The sequence below is a fragment of the Megascapheus bottae genome, chromosome 23, assembly GCF_031878675.1.
Source record: "Megascapheus bottae isolate mThoBot1 chromosome 23, mThoBot2.hap1, whole genome shotgun sequence".
Taxonomy (NCBI): Eukaryota; Metazoa; Chordata; class Mammalia; order Rodentia; family Geomyidae; genus Megascapheus; species Megascapheus bottae.
Window position 1 is genome coordinate 12,050,843 of NC_143531.1, and position 15,075 is coordinate 12,065,917.

General features: G+C 36.7%; 1 protein-coding gene across 1 annotated transcript in view; it reads right to left on the reverse strand.

Annotated features, from left to right (window-relative positions):
• Window positions 1-15,075, reverse strand: part of Arhgef38 (Rho guanine nucleotide exchange factor 38) — a 76,844-nt gene that overhangs the window by 19,349 nt on the left and 42,420 nt on the right. The window contains exons 5-7 of the mRNA XM_090356569.1: window positions 13,119-13,136; window positions 7,431-7,630; window positions 3,874-4,007 (exon numbers count right to left, since the gene is read on the reverse strand). Coding sequence (XP_090212695.1) covers window positions 3,874-4,007; window positions 7,431-7,630; window positions 13,119-13,136 — 352 coding nt within the window. The remainder of the gene's footprint in view (window positions 1-3,873; window positions 4,008-7,430; window positions 7,631-13,118; window positions 13,137-15,075) is intronic.

The following is a 15,075-nucleotide window of genomic DNA, read 5'->3' on the forward strand; positions in this document are numbered from 1 at the left end:
GAAAAGATGCCCAAGTTACAATAGAAAGAGACAGTTGATCTGTCATCCAAGGAAGAAAAGACTATTTCTACTTAAATAGTCAGAAAATTGCAGTGTTAATGAGAGAAGAAGAAGAAGAAGAAGAAGAAGAAGAAGAGGAGGAGGAGGAGGAGGAGGAGGAGGAGGAGGAGGAGGAGGAGGAGGAGGAGGAGGAGCACAACAATTAAATATGAGGTAAATACAATAAGTAGTTTTAAAAGTGCTGACAAACTCATAAGTAACTACATTGGGCGGTATGCAAAGGGGTACAAGTGTATTAACTGAAATATGCTAGATTCAAGGGAGATTTCAAATATATTGTAATTCTTAGAAAGGCAAAATCAAATTTCAGCCAAATGCCAGCATGTGGGTACGTGAAAGAAATGAGGTAGGATTGAAGGGAAAAGGATTGATGAATGAAACAAGGGAGGACGGGGAAGGCAGTCAAGAATCTAATGTTCAATCTATAAAATTAAGAGGAGGGAAGTGATGAGTAGGAGAGGAATGGCTGAGAATGATGAAAGAGCGACATTGATTAAGATATATCGTACTCATAAACTGTTTTGTTTTAAATGGCAACTTTTTTGTATAACTAATGATTTTCTAAAAATAAACAGCACATTTTCTCTAATACAAAAAAAACCCACCCATGTTGAATCAACACACAGTTGCCACTAATTCAAACTAAAAATATTAGGGATGTTAACATAAAAAGTGATTAAAAAGAGGCAAATGAGAAGGACAGTAGTAGACTGAAAACTGTTCTTTCTAACCAGAAGCCCATCTCAGGGCCAAGAGCTTTCTATTGGGTGATTCTCAAGATACGTTCACTTCAAGATCATTAGCTTCAAAACATTTGGAAAGTTTGTAAAACTGCAGTTTCTGGTCATACCCTTGATCCAGGCTGAACCTTAGAATCTGCCTTTCAGCAAGCTCCTCAGATAATTCTCCTTAAGCACATGAAAGTTTAAGAGCCTCTGCTAATCTATCCGTTATTTATTAAAGGTTGAGATGAAGGTGGCGTAAGCCAAGCCAAACAGCTGACAAAGAACAGTTACCTATTAATATAATGTGTGTCTAGGGAGTCTGTGAGGAAAGGACTGAGAGAAATATTCCAATAAGTTAGGCATCTTAACACTTCTTTTTTAAATAGATGAAATAAAGATAAAATGAACATCAGGAGAGCCCGAAAGGAAAGCCAAAGTTTTTCTTCTCTCTCTTTCTTTCTTTCTTTCTTTCTTTCTTTCTTTCTTTCTTTCTTTCTTTCTTTCTTTCATTTTTTCTTTCTTTTTTCTGGTCATGGGGCTTGAACTCAGGGCCTGGGTGCTGTCCTTGAACTCTTTTTGCTTAAGGCTCGCAGTTTACCTTTTGCACCACAGCTCCACTTCCAGTTTTTGAGTGGTTAATTGAAGATAAGAGTCTCATGGGAACTTTTCTCCCCAAACTGCCTTTAAAAAGTTGGTCCTCCTATTTATTCTGTACCTGGGTTCTTCATAAAAGGCATTTCAGGAAGTGGTGCTGTGGCTCAAGGGGTAGGGCAGTAGCCTTGAGCTAAAAAGCTCAGGAGCTCAGAGACAATGCTCAGGCCCAGAGTTCAAGTCCCAAGACCGACCGACAAAAACAAAGGGCATTTTAATGGACAGCTGAAAATTTTCATTGGATGGGTGGAAAATCAGTATGATTTATGTGTTATTTTGGTTCTTGAATTTCCAACTACTGATATTCATTAACTGTGGTAATTTTGGGTCAGTTCTTTAGAATTGTTTTTCACACTGTGTTAATAAACAAAATCTATGGTTTGTTTGTCTTAATTAGGTCAGGCCCTAACCTTTCTTTCCACCTCCTTCTCCTCCTCCCCTTCCCCTCCAACTCCATCCCTCCTCCTCCTCCTCCTCCTTCTTTTCTTAACTACATCCTTTCTTAATTGTTGCTGGCACTGAAGACCCTGCATTTATTCTAAGTGAATCTCCCATGCATTCCCAGTTGCCCACCTAGAAATTCTTGGTTAAAGCAGAACTTTGACCTTTACATTGCAGCCATGGTGCAGAGGACAAGGGCACAGCTTAACTCGAAAATACTAGTAATGCTCTCTTGACATAAGCAAGGGCTTCTGAGGCCATTGTATATATCTTGTGTAGGCTTTAGGTAATCATGAATATCTGCCAAGGAGGACTTGCTAACAACTTCTCCCACTGCACAACAATACTGTAACCTTTTTCTATTTGCCCAATGTCATTCAGAGGCTGGTCTCATGGTTACTTATGGCCAGAATAGTCCACTTTCGGCTTTCCTTTAAAATAACTAGAATTTCACCCTCCCATGATTTTTGTTTCCTCCCATGATGTTAACCTTGCAGTTTCATCTAAAAGGCTTACTATTTTTTTCCCCTTAGCCACCATCATCTCTCCTGGAAGGGAAAGCCTTTTTGTGTCCTTCCTTTCTCAAAGAACTTACTGATACAAGATCAAGGGTTTCCTCTTCCAGTATTCTATTATAAAACTCTGCTGTCTAATTTACTGACATTGTTCTTAATATATTTTATGGGAACTAAAGAAATTTGAGATTGTTTTTCTTGCTTCCAAACAAATTTTGATGCTGAAATCTATTGACTGCCTGTGTATTAAAAAGCTATGTTTGATTTTCAAAAGAAAAAAAAAAAGTTGGTCCTCCTTTTGAGGCACTGTAGAACTCCCCTATGACCCAGCAATTCCACTACTTGGCATTTACCCAACCATCCAGAAACAAGGACATACTAAACCCACTAGCACAACAATGTTCATTGCAGCACTATTCATCATAGCAAAGATATGGAACCAACCTAGATGTCCCTCAGTTGATGAGTGGATCAACAAGTTGTGGTATTTGTACACAATGGAATTCTATGCTGCTGTCAGAAAGAATGACATCGCCCCATTTGTTAGGAAATGGAAAGACTTAGAAAAAAATCATATTAAGTGAAGTAAGCCAGACTCAAAGGAACTTAGGCTCAATGGTTTCCCTCATTCGTCATAATCAGTAGAAACCTTGGGCTCTACTAGCAGAGATTTGCAATAGAGCAAAATCTTGATACATAAGGCCATATAATGTGAAGCTAATTGAAAGGACCTCTAGGATATTGAAACAAAAGCCATATAATGAATGATTGTTGTCCTTAATGTAGTATGTTGTCTCTCATCTCCTTTGCTGTCCCTTGGTTATCTCATATTGGTATAGTATCTCACTTTGTTATCTGATATATTGAATTTATTTGTATTTGGATATTTGAAATTTGATAGGGAAGGGGGGAAAACCAAGACGGGTGGGGGGGTGGGGGGGGAGGGAAACGGGTACCAAGACATGTGAAAGGGTATCAATGTATGTGAATTAATGCACCTTCTGTCTGGCAAATATCATGTAACCCTTTTACTAATTACAATAAAAAAAATACAAAAAAAAAAGTTGGTCCTCAGATCTCAGCCTTCTGAGTAGCTAGGATTATTGATGTGAGCTACTGGTAGTTGGAACATGATGTTTACAACAGAGTTGGCAGGACAATGTTGTGGTGGAGATTATGTGCTGGATTTTGGTGAGTTTCTGGATTCCTGGGAACATTCTTATCTCATGTCCCTGTGACCTGAGCTTTCCGTTGTCTGCTTCCTTAGTGGAAAAACCCCAGCTGAGATCAAAACCACCTACCCCTACTTACATCTTCATCTTTCCTAAGGAGAGAGGGAAAATAAAGTGCACGGGATAACTGCTGTACCTTGATTCTCAGTGCTCCAGATATAACTTGGTATCGACAAAACAAAAATGTCACAAAAATGTCAGCATTTGTGTTCCCTGAGAAAATGCAGGTGACAGAAGAAGAAAAATTACCTGTGATTCTCCTCTGGTTAGAATCTTTAGATGATTCGTCACTCTTTTTGATTTCTTGCTAATTGAATGAATATTTAGTTTGGACAGTTTGTCTTTAAGTGATTCATCCTCATCATTCTTCTTGTATTTTAGAACTGAAAAGGCAGAGTGCATTAACATATCAGTGCACAGGCAGCATAGAAGATGTGAATTTCACTAGATGTCTTAAAGGTATTTATTTGTATGGCTTTTGACCCTCTTCTGAAAATTTCATCCACTGTAGGCCTGATGTTCAATCTGCCAGAAGCACCACTATCTGAACAACCTCCAAAAATGCAACTACTTGAGAATTTGATCCTCAAGGCCGCAAATTAATTTACCTATCATATTAAAGAAATCTCTGGGCTGGAGAAATAGTAAGTGTTCTACTATAGAACACTTACTTGCTTAGCATGTATGAAAAAAAGAAATCCTTAACACTAGAAAAAATAAGTTTCTCATCTCAGATAGGCATCTATTATCAGGCATCTATTATAGTATCTGAGATACTATATGATGACCCAAGTATCAAAAAGACAGCTGTAGCTATTTTAAGGTATTCTTACATCCTCAAATAGCTCTTTACCAGTTCAGCAATTGGGGACAAATTGAGTTTACTTATGTATCTTTGTTTTCTTTTATGCCAATTCTAGAGCTTGAAATCAAGGCCCAGGAACTCTATCCTAGGGCTTTATCAAGGTTAAAGCTCTACCACTTGGGCCACAGCACCACTTCTGGCTTTTTCTGTGTATGTGGTACCAAGGAATCAAACCTGGGTCTTCATGCATGCTAGGCAAACACTCTTACCAACAGGCCAAACTCCCAGCCCTTTACTTATGTATCTTTAAAGATATTTTATGTTTCTCATAGAGTTCAAAATGTTAATACTCCTAAACTTAGTGTTGGTAAGCATGTACAAAGGTGGACAATCATATACACGGTTGATGTTGACTAAGCCATCATAGATTTAAACAGAAAAACATAGCAGAATCTAACAAAAATGAAAACATGCATAGTCTGTGAGTAGGAAGCCCATGCAAAGGAATCTACTTTTCATAACTAAGCATATGATAATTTGTTTTGTTCCTTGTGGTTTTTCATCTATTTGCAAGGTATAAGAAAAATTTTCCCATGGAACAACAGTCTAATAAATGATGATAGACTCATAAATACAATACTATTGAACCAGAAAAGGAAGGTAATATTACCTGGAAGAATGTTTATGATATATGATTGTTCCTTCCAACAAAAAGCATGCTGGAGGTGGGCTCAGTGGCAGACCATTTGTTTTTAGCATGGGCAAAGCCCTGGGTTTAGTTCCCAGAACCACACAAACATAGAAAAAAGAATGATTAAAACAATAAAAATCAGGCTGATATACCACAGTGGTTCAGGCAGGGAAGAAAGGAAATACACACACAAACACACACACACACACAAACAGAATGGGACAAAGAAAAAGAAACACAGAAGGTCTAAAGAAAGCAATAAACTGTTAGCTATGTAAATTTAGGTCACATTAGTGGGAAAAATTTAAATTTTGATATAGTTTAAATTATAACAAAAATCTACTTTTGAGTATTGTCAGGTCTTCACATTTTACCCATTATGTTTTTTTTTTAAGAAAAAAGTATGATCTGGATATGGTGGTGCATACCTATAATCCCAGCCTTTGAGGAAATGGCTGAAGCAGGAAGATACTGAGTTTGAGACCAGATTGTGCTAAATAGCAAGGCTCTTCTCATACATAAAACAAAAGCAAACAAAATAGTTGAAGCCTCATTCTTACTTTTATGCCCCAAATGCTGGGGTTCATTACAATATATGGATGAAATTGCATATTACATAGTATTCAGTGTTTTCAAATTTATACAAATATTGAGCATATTCAACCTGCTGATTTGCTTTTTCTAGAAAGATTGTATGTTTGAAATGAATCCCATAGATACATGTATTTTTATTTCATTGATTTTTAAAAACCTTGGTTAATTTAATATCTGCATGATTATGCAAACCTTTAAAAATGGTGAAGTGTTAATACCTAGTACTTCTTTCTTTACCACATGGGCAAGATTTTCTCTAATACAAATACCTGGAAATTGAGTTACTGTGTCTTTGGTGCATACATCGTCAACTTTTTAGTAAACATTTGTCCAATTATTCTCTAAAGTGGGTGATCCCCTCAAGATTTCAGATTGAGATGCAGAACTTAATATTAGCCTTTTAAAAATGTTATCAAGCAGTTGGGCTGGGAATGAAAAGTCTCTGTGAGTTTATTTTTCATTTCACTACTTGTTAGTGCTTAGCAGTTCAATACTTGTTTCTGTGAATTTCTTTTTATTCCACTGCTCTTGATTTAATATTGATAATTGTGTATTCTAGATAGTAATTATTCGTGTGTACTTTTCCTTTTATTTACCATGTCTTTTACTTTACAGTTTTAATCTTCATTCTAAGCTTTTCTTTGTAAGTTTGACTTAGTAACAGAACCATATTACTTTTTGAATAAATATTTGAGATTGAAGCCAACAAAAACAAAAGAAGTATTGTGGTCATTTGGCTCTAAGTTCCTATTATTCCTTCAATATTGAACTGAGATTTTTTTTTTCCATTAGAAGTACAAACCCAGTGAAGAACTCTTTGGACATTAATCACACTGAGAGAAGACCCAGACGCCCTACCTCAGGGATATACAGGGTGCAGGTAATTTATCTCTGTTTTGAGATGAAAATTTTCAATTTAGACATTTAGACATAAATGTTATGTCTCAGCTTAAAAACAGTAAAGGGAGCCAGGTGCGGTGGCTCACACCTGTAATCCTAGCTACTCAGGAGGCTGAGATCTGAGGATCAAGATTTAAAGCCAGCATGGGCACTAAAAAACTTGAGACTCTTATCTTCAATTAATCACTAGAAAAAGGGAAGTGGGGCTGTGACTCAAGGGGTAGAGTGGTAGCCTTGAGCTGAAGAGCTCAGGGACAGTGCCCAGTCCCAGAGTTTAAGCCCCATGACCCCCCCCCCCACACACACACACAAACAGCTAAGGATCATTTGCTTATTTTAGAAAGAAGTGTAGGTATGCTTTCATCAGAAAGCATCACTACCTCCAACTCTCTATTCCAGTTGACTCTAATCTGCTAACCCGGCCCCGTCATGCCTGTGCAGTGGCATTCTACTGCTATAGCTAGCTACCTGTATATGTTTCCCTACCACATAGCCTTCTGGTGTCAGGAAGACAATATGCTGTGGAAATCTGCTGCCCACAATTTGCCACTAGGAATGTAGTGAACAAATGAGGTTGAGAATTTGAGTAAGGCTGCTTTGTTGTTTGTTGGGTCAGTGCTTCCTGCTTTATGAATGTCCTCATAAACTCAACTGTCCAAACAACAACAAAAACAAGACACCGTCTGTTCTCCAACTTCGAATTCAAGATTTCAAGAGTATGTTCGCTGAGTAGTACTTAAGATATTGTGATTTTCAGAAACAAGAACAGAACATTTCAGTCATGGACACCACCCAACCCATCATATCTCTTCCTACCTAAGTCTTTCCTTCTTTTGAATTCATTGATGTTAACGTTGATGTCCTTCACAGCAGCAAAGGCCTCCTCCAGAGCCCTGTAATCGGGGTGGGAGGGAGGGGTGGAATTCCGAAGCTCACACAGTAGTAGTGGGTATTTCATCACACGCTGGATTGGTTTGATCATCAGAGAACCCATGTCCAATAGGTTTGGTTTGCCTCTGTAACAGAGACAAATAATGCCACTTGTGCATACAATGGTTGTGTTAACTTGTGGATTTTAATGATTTCTCTTAAGACTTTACTCTCCCTTTTGGCTACATAAAATGCTCAAAGAAGCCAGAATAAAAAAACTGGTAAGAAAGGCTGAATGAGCATATTACAAAGCAAATACTTATATGAAAACAAACAAAGCCTTGTTTGTGCTGGTGGCTTATGTCTGTTATCCTAGCTACTCAGGAGGCTGACATTTGAGGATCATGGTTCAAAACCAGCCTGGGCAGGAAAGTCTGTGTGATTTTTATCTCCAGTAAACCACCTAAAAGCCAGAAGTGGGAGAAATGAGTATTTCATTATTTGTTTCCAAGAAAACTGAGTGAAATAAATGAAAACTCTTATACTTAAAAACATTTTAATGAAAAGCATATCAGTAGCAGAATCCCAAAATATGAAAGATAGCATTTTCTTTTGTATCTAAAGAAGAGATTCTTTGACAATGTGACAATTTGCACACTTATCTAGAAATAATTCCCTTAAGAAACAAGCCAGGGGCCAGGAGTTTGGCCTAGTGGTAGAGTGCTTGCCTACCATGCACGAATACCCGGGTTCGATTCCTCGGTACCACATACATAGTAAAAAGCTGGAAGTGGTGCTGAGGCTCAAGTGGTAGAGCTCTAGCCTTGAGAAAGTTCAAGGACAGTGCTCAGGCCCTGAGCACAAGCCCAAGACAGGCGAAAAAAAAAAAAAAAAAAGAAGAAGCAAGCCAGAAATGTAAAAATAATAGAACAAATCATATTAGCTTTACAATTATGGTTAGATTTTAAGTTTTTCATTTAATTATTTCTAAGTTTTTTAAGCTACAGAAAATACTTTCACAATACATAGTAAACTGTTTCAAAGGAAATCTATCTCTCGTGGTTATTTATAAGAATTGTCTATTTTATGTATATATATATTACATATTTTAAAGACATTAAACAAAAAATAGCTCAGCTGTACTAAAGAGCATAATTACATTTTTGAACTGTCCTCCTTCTTTCATGTGTATACCTGTCACAAAACCGACTTAGACCTTAAGTCTGTTTAAATGATACAATTATTTCTCTTGCATCATAGCTGGGCATCAGAATTCTATTTCTTCCCTTTCATGTTTCAAATGACAATATTCAAATGGCTATTGTTCCTTTTAAAAATATCAGAAAGCAAGCCTTGAAACATCTTTCTGAAAAATGAGAAATTGTCAATATCCTTTGGCCTTCAGACATATCCTTTAGACAGTTGTGCAAGTGATGTGCAATGATGTTCTCCTATCCGCATCAGACACACAAGCAATATGGTAGAAAAGATAGAGGATGTGTTATAAGATAATGACACTCCAGGCATTTGGTGTCGAAAGTTCACCTCATCTAATCCCACCTCGTAAGATTAAATTCAGATAACTGTGGGAGGCAGATGAATCCTATCCCTGTGTCTGCCAGAAAGCTGGTTATTACCTGCCTGCCCCTTGGTAAGTAGCAAATGTGAAACAATTTCCGATAAACAGCTGGCTGAAATGTAAGGTAGTTATCCATCTGTATTTCTGTTTCAACTTCCTTTGCCTTATCATAAATACTTTGATGTTAGTGCCATCTTTAGCTACACCAGTTTCACTACAAATTATTATTGGAACTTTATGAAATTAAGTAAACACAGCTGGCTTTGTTTTATCAGCATCTAGTTTTGTTGCAAAGAACTTTACATCAAAGAGAGGGAAAAATTTACACAGTGAAAATATAATAGCATGCCGGTTCTATGGTGTAATGGTTAGCACTCTGGACTCTGAAAATATAATAGCATTTAAGCAATATGAAACCTTTGGTGTAAAACAGAAAAAATAGATCATGATAAGGCATATCTATATTTTTTATTTAAAAACAGAAAAAGGAAAGAAAAATAAGATAATAATTTTTGACCATAATTCAAATAATAAGCTGGGAAATTACTTATCACATACATAGACTATCAAAGAGTTAATAAACTTACTAACTAAAAAATACATGTCTATTAGGAAAATGTGAATATCTTAATACATTCTAACAATATTTAAAAGCCACCAGTGGCTCACATTTGTAATCCTAACTACTCAAGAGGCTGAGATCTGAGGATTTCTGTTTGGAGCCAGCCTGGGCAGAGATGTCCCCGTGAGACTCTTATCTCCAATGAACTCAAAAATCAGAAGTGGCTCCGTGGCTCAAAATGGCAGAGGATTAGCCTTAAGTAAAAGAGTTCAGGGACTGTGCCGAGGCCCTGAGTTCAAGCCATGAGAGACAAAACAAACAATAAAAAGAGCATTAAAATGCTCAAGACTATTAGTAGTGCATATTAAAACAACAAAATACCATTTGGGACCTATAACATTACCAGAGTATAAAGTTAAAAATATTAATAGTATCTAGTGTTGACAAATATAATCAATAAATAGACAACTCATGTATGGATAGTGAGAACATAAATTAGCTTTTATGAAATGTTCTTACAGGTCATCAAAAGCCTTTTCATGGAACAATTCCACTTTCAGAAATTCATCCGAAGAGAAGTAATGCACCTACTATCTGGCAAATGTAACTGTAACCTCTCTATACATTACAATAAAAATAAAAAAGTAAAAAGAAATTCATCTTAAGCCAATAATGAGATAATTGCATAACTATCATGTATAACAATGCACATTTAACACTGATATTTATACGACAGACATGATTCAACTGTTAGTAAGGATTTGTTAAACTATGATAAATATCTATAAACTATGTTATGTCACTTATGTCTATAAACTATATATCATATAAATTGTGATCTGTAAACTATAGATGATATATATAAAGAATATTGTACAGTTAAAATGTGAATTTATATTGACTGATATAGAAAGAGGTCCAGGATGCATTGATAGATGAGTTGCAAGCTAACAAAAAATAATACATGATCTATTTTGTTCTGTGTGTGTATCTGTGTTTAAAAAATCTGCAATGGTTCCTCAAAAGACTAAACAGAGTCCCCTATAACCCAGCAATTCCACTACCTGGCATTTACCCAATCCAGAAACAAGGACACACTAAATCCACTAGCACAACGATATTCATGGCAGCACTATTTACCATAGCAAAGATATGGAACCAACCCAGATGTCCCTCAGTTGATGAGTGGATCAACAAGATGTGGTATTTGTACACAATGGAATTCTATGCTGCTGTCAGAATGACATGGCCCCATTTGTAAGGAAATGGAAAGACTTAGAAAAAAATCATATTAAGTGAAGTAAGCCAGACTCAAAGGAACATAGGCTCAATGCTTTCCCTCATTTGTCATAATCAGTAGAAACCTTGGGCTCTCCTAGAAGAGATTTACAATAGAGCAAAATCTAGACACATAAGGCCATATAGGATGATGCTAAATGAAAAGACCTCCAGGATATAGAAACAAAAGCCATATAATGAGTGATTGTAATCCTTAAAGTACTATTTTATCTCTCATCTCTTTTGCTGTCCCTTGGTTATCTCATATTGTTACAGTATTTCACCTTGTTATCTGATATATTGTATATATGCTTATTTGGTTATTTGAAATCGGATAGGGAAGGGGGGAAACAAGTTGAGGGTCCCAACCCCACCCCTCATCTTGGAAATGGGGACCAAGACATGAGAAAGGGTATCAATGTTTGTGAAGTAACGCACCTTCTATCTAGTGAATATAATGCAACCCTTCTATTAATTATAATAAAAATATATGAAAAAAATCTGCAATGACATGGGGGTTATTGAAATGTCACAGGTTTTAGTTCTGGGACATGACTACTAATTACTGATCTCCTCATTCTTTTTTAATCAAAAAAATATACATTTGATTTTTTTTACTTTCTTTTTTTATTGTCAGGGTAATGTATAGAGGGGTTACAGTTACATTCGCCAGGTAGTAGGTGCATTACTTCGCACTCAGTGATGCCCCGTCTCATTGTTTTTATTCCCATTTCCCTCCTCCCTGATCTCCTCATTCTTATTTGGCTTTGCAGTGTTACAAAGAAAACAACCCGTCATTGATGTCATTTTGAGATTAGTAGGAATTGTGAAAGAGTTCTGAAGGTAGAAATAACTGGTCAGAGTGGGTACATATGTGGAAAAGAAATCTATAGGTTTCCATGTTTTTACATGAATAGCAAGGAAAGAATTCCTAGCTAGTTAAATTTAGAATAGACATTTTCCTTTCTGTTTTAGAAAGTGAAGGACGGGTCAGAAGCTTTCTTGGGAACTTCCTCTGGTCATTCTAGTACTGTCTTTCATGTTTGTATAAAATTATAATTCATTTTACAATTTATAAATATCTGACATTTAAAATGTACATTGTAGAAAAATAGGCAGTTTTCGCTTGTAAATGTTTTGCATGGCATTTACAAACTCATATTACTTCAATGCACTCAGCTTCCATAAGCCTGGCCTTCACTACTAAATAGCCACAATTACACAGCATTTTGACATTGCCTTTTACCCTTTTCTCTGGCAGCCTGTGGCCTCTCTGACCTCAGCAAGAGAAACAGGAGGAAAATAAGTCCTACCCAGCTGGCTTTGATGTTCGTCCAGACACATGCAGTGATTGCCCTGGGATGTAATGAAAAGGTTAGAGAGAGAACAGTAGTAACCTTGCTGACTCCTACACAGCAGGATTGCTGCAGGAGCTAGGGCCGTTTTCTAGGCAATTGTTTCAATACAAAGCACAGTTTCAATATTCTTATGGATGAATCTGTGCATGCTGACTGCAGCCAAGATATTTCCTTTCCGGCTCTGAATCTCTGTCTCTATTTTACCACTTGATTAGAAAGATGTAAACTTCAGCAAGTGGAACCCAAGCTGAACTGTGACACATGGCTTTCACAACCAACTATGAAGCTCTGGTACTTGACACACTGCAAGGAGCACAGGCTTTTATAATGACGTAGCCACTTCTCTCTCTTCCTACCCCAAAGCTCCATTTCAGAGAAGCTAGGTGTCCTATATGTAAAAGGACAAAAAGGCACCTCACTTCTGCAATTCTGAAATCAAAGGCAGTGAAATGGGTACCTAACTGATGTCCTCAAAATGAATCTCTCAGTTTGACTGAGTCTTACATGGTATCTGAGTCCTCTATTTTGCTTCTGGAATTTTGTCCTTCCTTGTGGTTATTCTGTAGCCAAACATTAATGACAGATAATCATGCCTTAAACTGACATAATTTCTATTTTTGTAAATTTTATATTCCTTGATATAAACTACAGGAGGGAGAGAGGAGAGACTGGGAGATAATAAGGGAACAGAAAACACTGTATGAAAGGAAATGTACTCAGTACTTGACTCTTGTAATTTCTCTGTAGATCACCTCTATAATAACAGTAAAGTAAATTATAATTATACTATAAAAAACACCAGATTGTATCTTACAAACATGTACAATTACAATATGTTAATTCAAAAAAGCACTTACTCTTGCATGTATATTTTCCTGTAAGAGAAAGAAAAAAGAAAAATTATGTAAATATCTGAAGTAATATGCAACATTATAAAACAATTATTATTTTGTTACTGAAAATAGTTTCATGACCACCCATTAGAGTTAAATTAGTCTCATGGCTTTACAATCACATCCCTAAAATTTCATTTTAGTTATTTACCATTTTTGCTTTATATTTTACATAAAACTGAAAACTTGTGATTCAGATTATAGTTAGTGGGTTTTGTTCAATGTGTGAGAAGTAATGCACCTACTACTTGGTGAATGTAACTGTAACCCCTCTATACATTACCCTGACAATAAAAAAATAATAAAAGTAGACTAAAATTTTCTTTACATTATCAGAAAAAGCTATTAAATATAACATTGTGGATAAACAAGATTGCAGAAAACTGTTGTTAAATACTCTATAAAACCTACCATTTTGGACAGGGTATGAACTATTTACTCAATAATTCTCAGAAAAAAAAAGAGGTACTGATAGCAACTGTGGCTATCATTTTGCTTCTGCAAAACTGAAGCCATTCCATGGAAAGGTATTATGTGGCATTAACCCCACCACCCCCCTCCTTCCATGGGACTTAGAGTTTTGCAAACCACACCAAATCCTTGCCAGGCATCCTCTGGACTCAGGTTCTTACACTGTCCTTCCTCTATCCAGATTTTTCAAAGCAGCAGCTGTTATAATTTTAGAAAAATATTCTTAATGTTTTAAAGAATGCTTCTACTGCCACGGAAGAAATCTTTCTAGGAATCACCCACTGCTAACCCCTTCCTGCCATCAGTTCCCTCCCTTAATTCTTTCCATTCACACTCTTTGCCTAACTTCTGTCCTTTCGTTGTGAGGCATTTAATTTGTCTGTGATTCTTTCTAGATAACAGAGCAGACAATTTGGAAAAGATGAATAAAAAGTAAAACCACCATTTTCCATGGAAACAAACAACGTGATTGCACTTCGAAGTACAAAAGAAAGATTAGAGCTAGAGTGTAGCCTAGTGGTAGAGTGCTTGCCTATCATGCATGAAGCCCTGGGTTCGATTCCTCTGTACCACAAAAACAAAAAGCTGGAAGTGGTGCTTTGGCTCATATGGTAGAGCTCTAGCCTTGAGTAAGCTCAAGGACAGTGTCCAGGCCCTAAGCTCAAGCCCCGGGACTAGCAAAAAGAAAGAGGAAGGAAGGAAGGAAGAAAAGAAGGAAGGAAAGAAGGAAGGAGGGAGGGAGGGAGGGAAGGAGGGAAGAAGGGAAGGAAGGAAGGAGAGAAGGGGGAAAGGTCAGTACTTTTTGACTTCTGAAGACATAAAATCTCTCTTCCTCCCTTCCTCCTTCTCTCCCTCCCTCTTTCCCAACCCCCTCTCTCAGTACTTGTGCTTGCTTCACTTGAACTCTATCACTTACCCATGCCCTCAGCCCTGCTTTTTGCTAGTTATTTCAGAGATGGAATCTAGCAAACTTTTCAGCCTGAGCTGTTTTCAAACCAGGATTCTACAAACCTCAGCAGATGAAGAGTTAGGATTATAGATGGGAGCCACTGGCACTCAGCTTCTCTTTCTATTTCATTTATTTCAACCAAATTACCTAAACATTATAATACAAGGTCAGCATTTTGCTTAATGCAGTATCACATTTCATAAAAGGGAGTCCTAGAAATTTTCTAATAGAGGAACCCACAATTTTATTTGCTTATCATTTAAAGAAAAAAATCTCTTTGGGGCTAAACTTTCCAGAAGCATATCCTAAGCAAGGAGGAAGTTAAATTATGTCTATTTCCTCTTTCATAAAGCTATATAATCTAGCCACTACCACATCTCCACTACCACATTTTGATTCACAAAAGTTTTTTTTTAAATGAAACTATTCTTTAAAGATTATGATCTTTGTTCAAACCTAAGGTCATATAATAAGGAACTGAAATAATTTTGAAAAGTGATC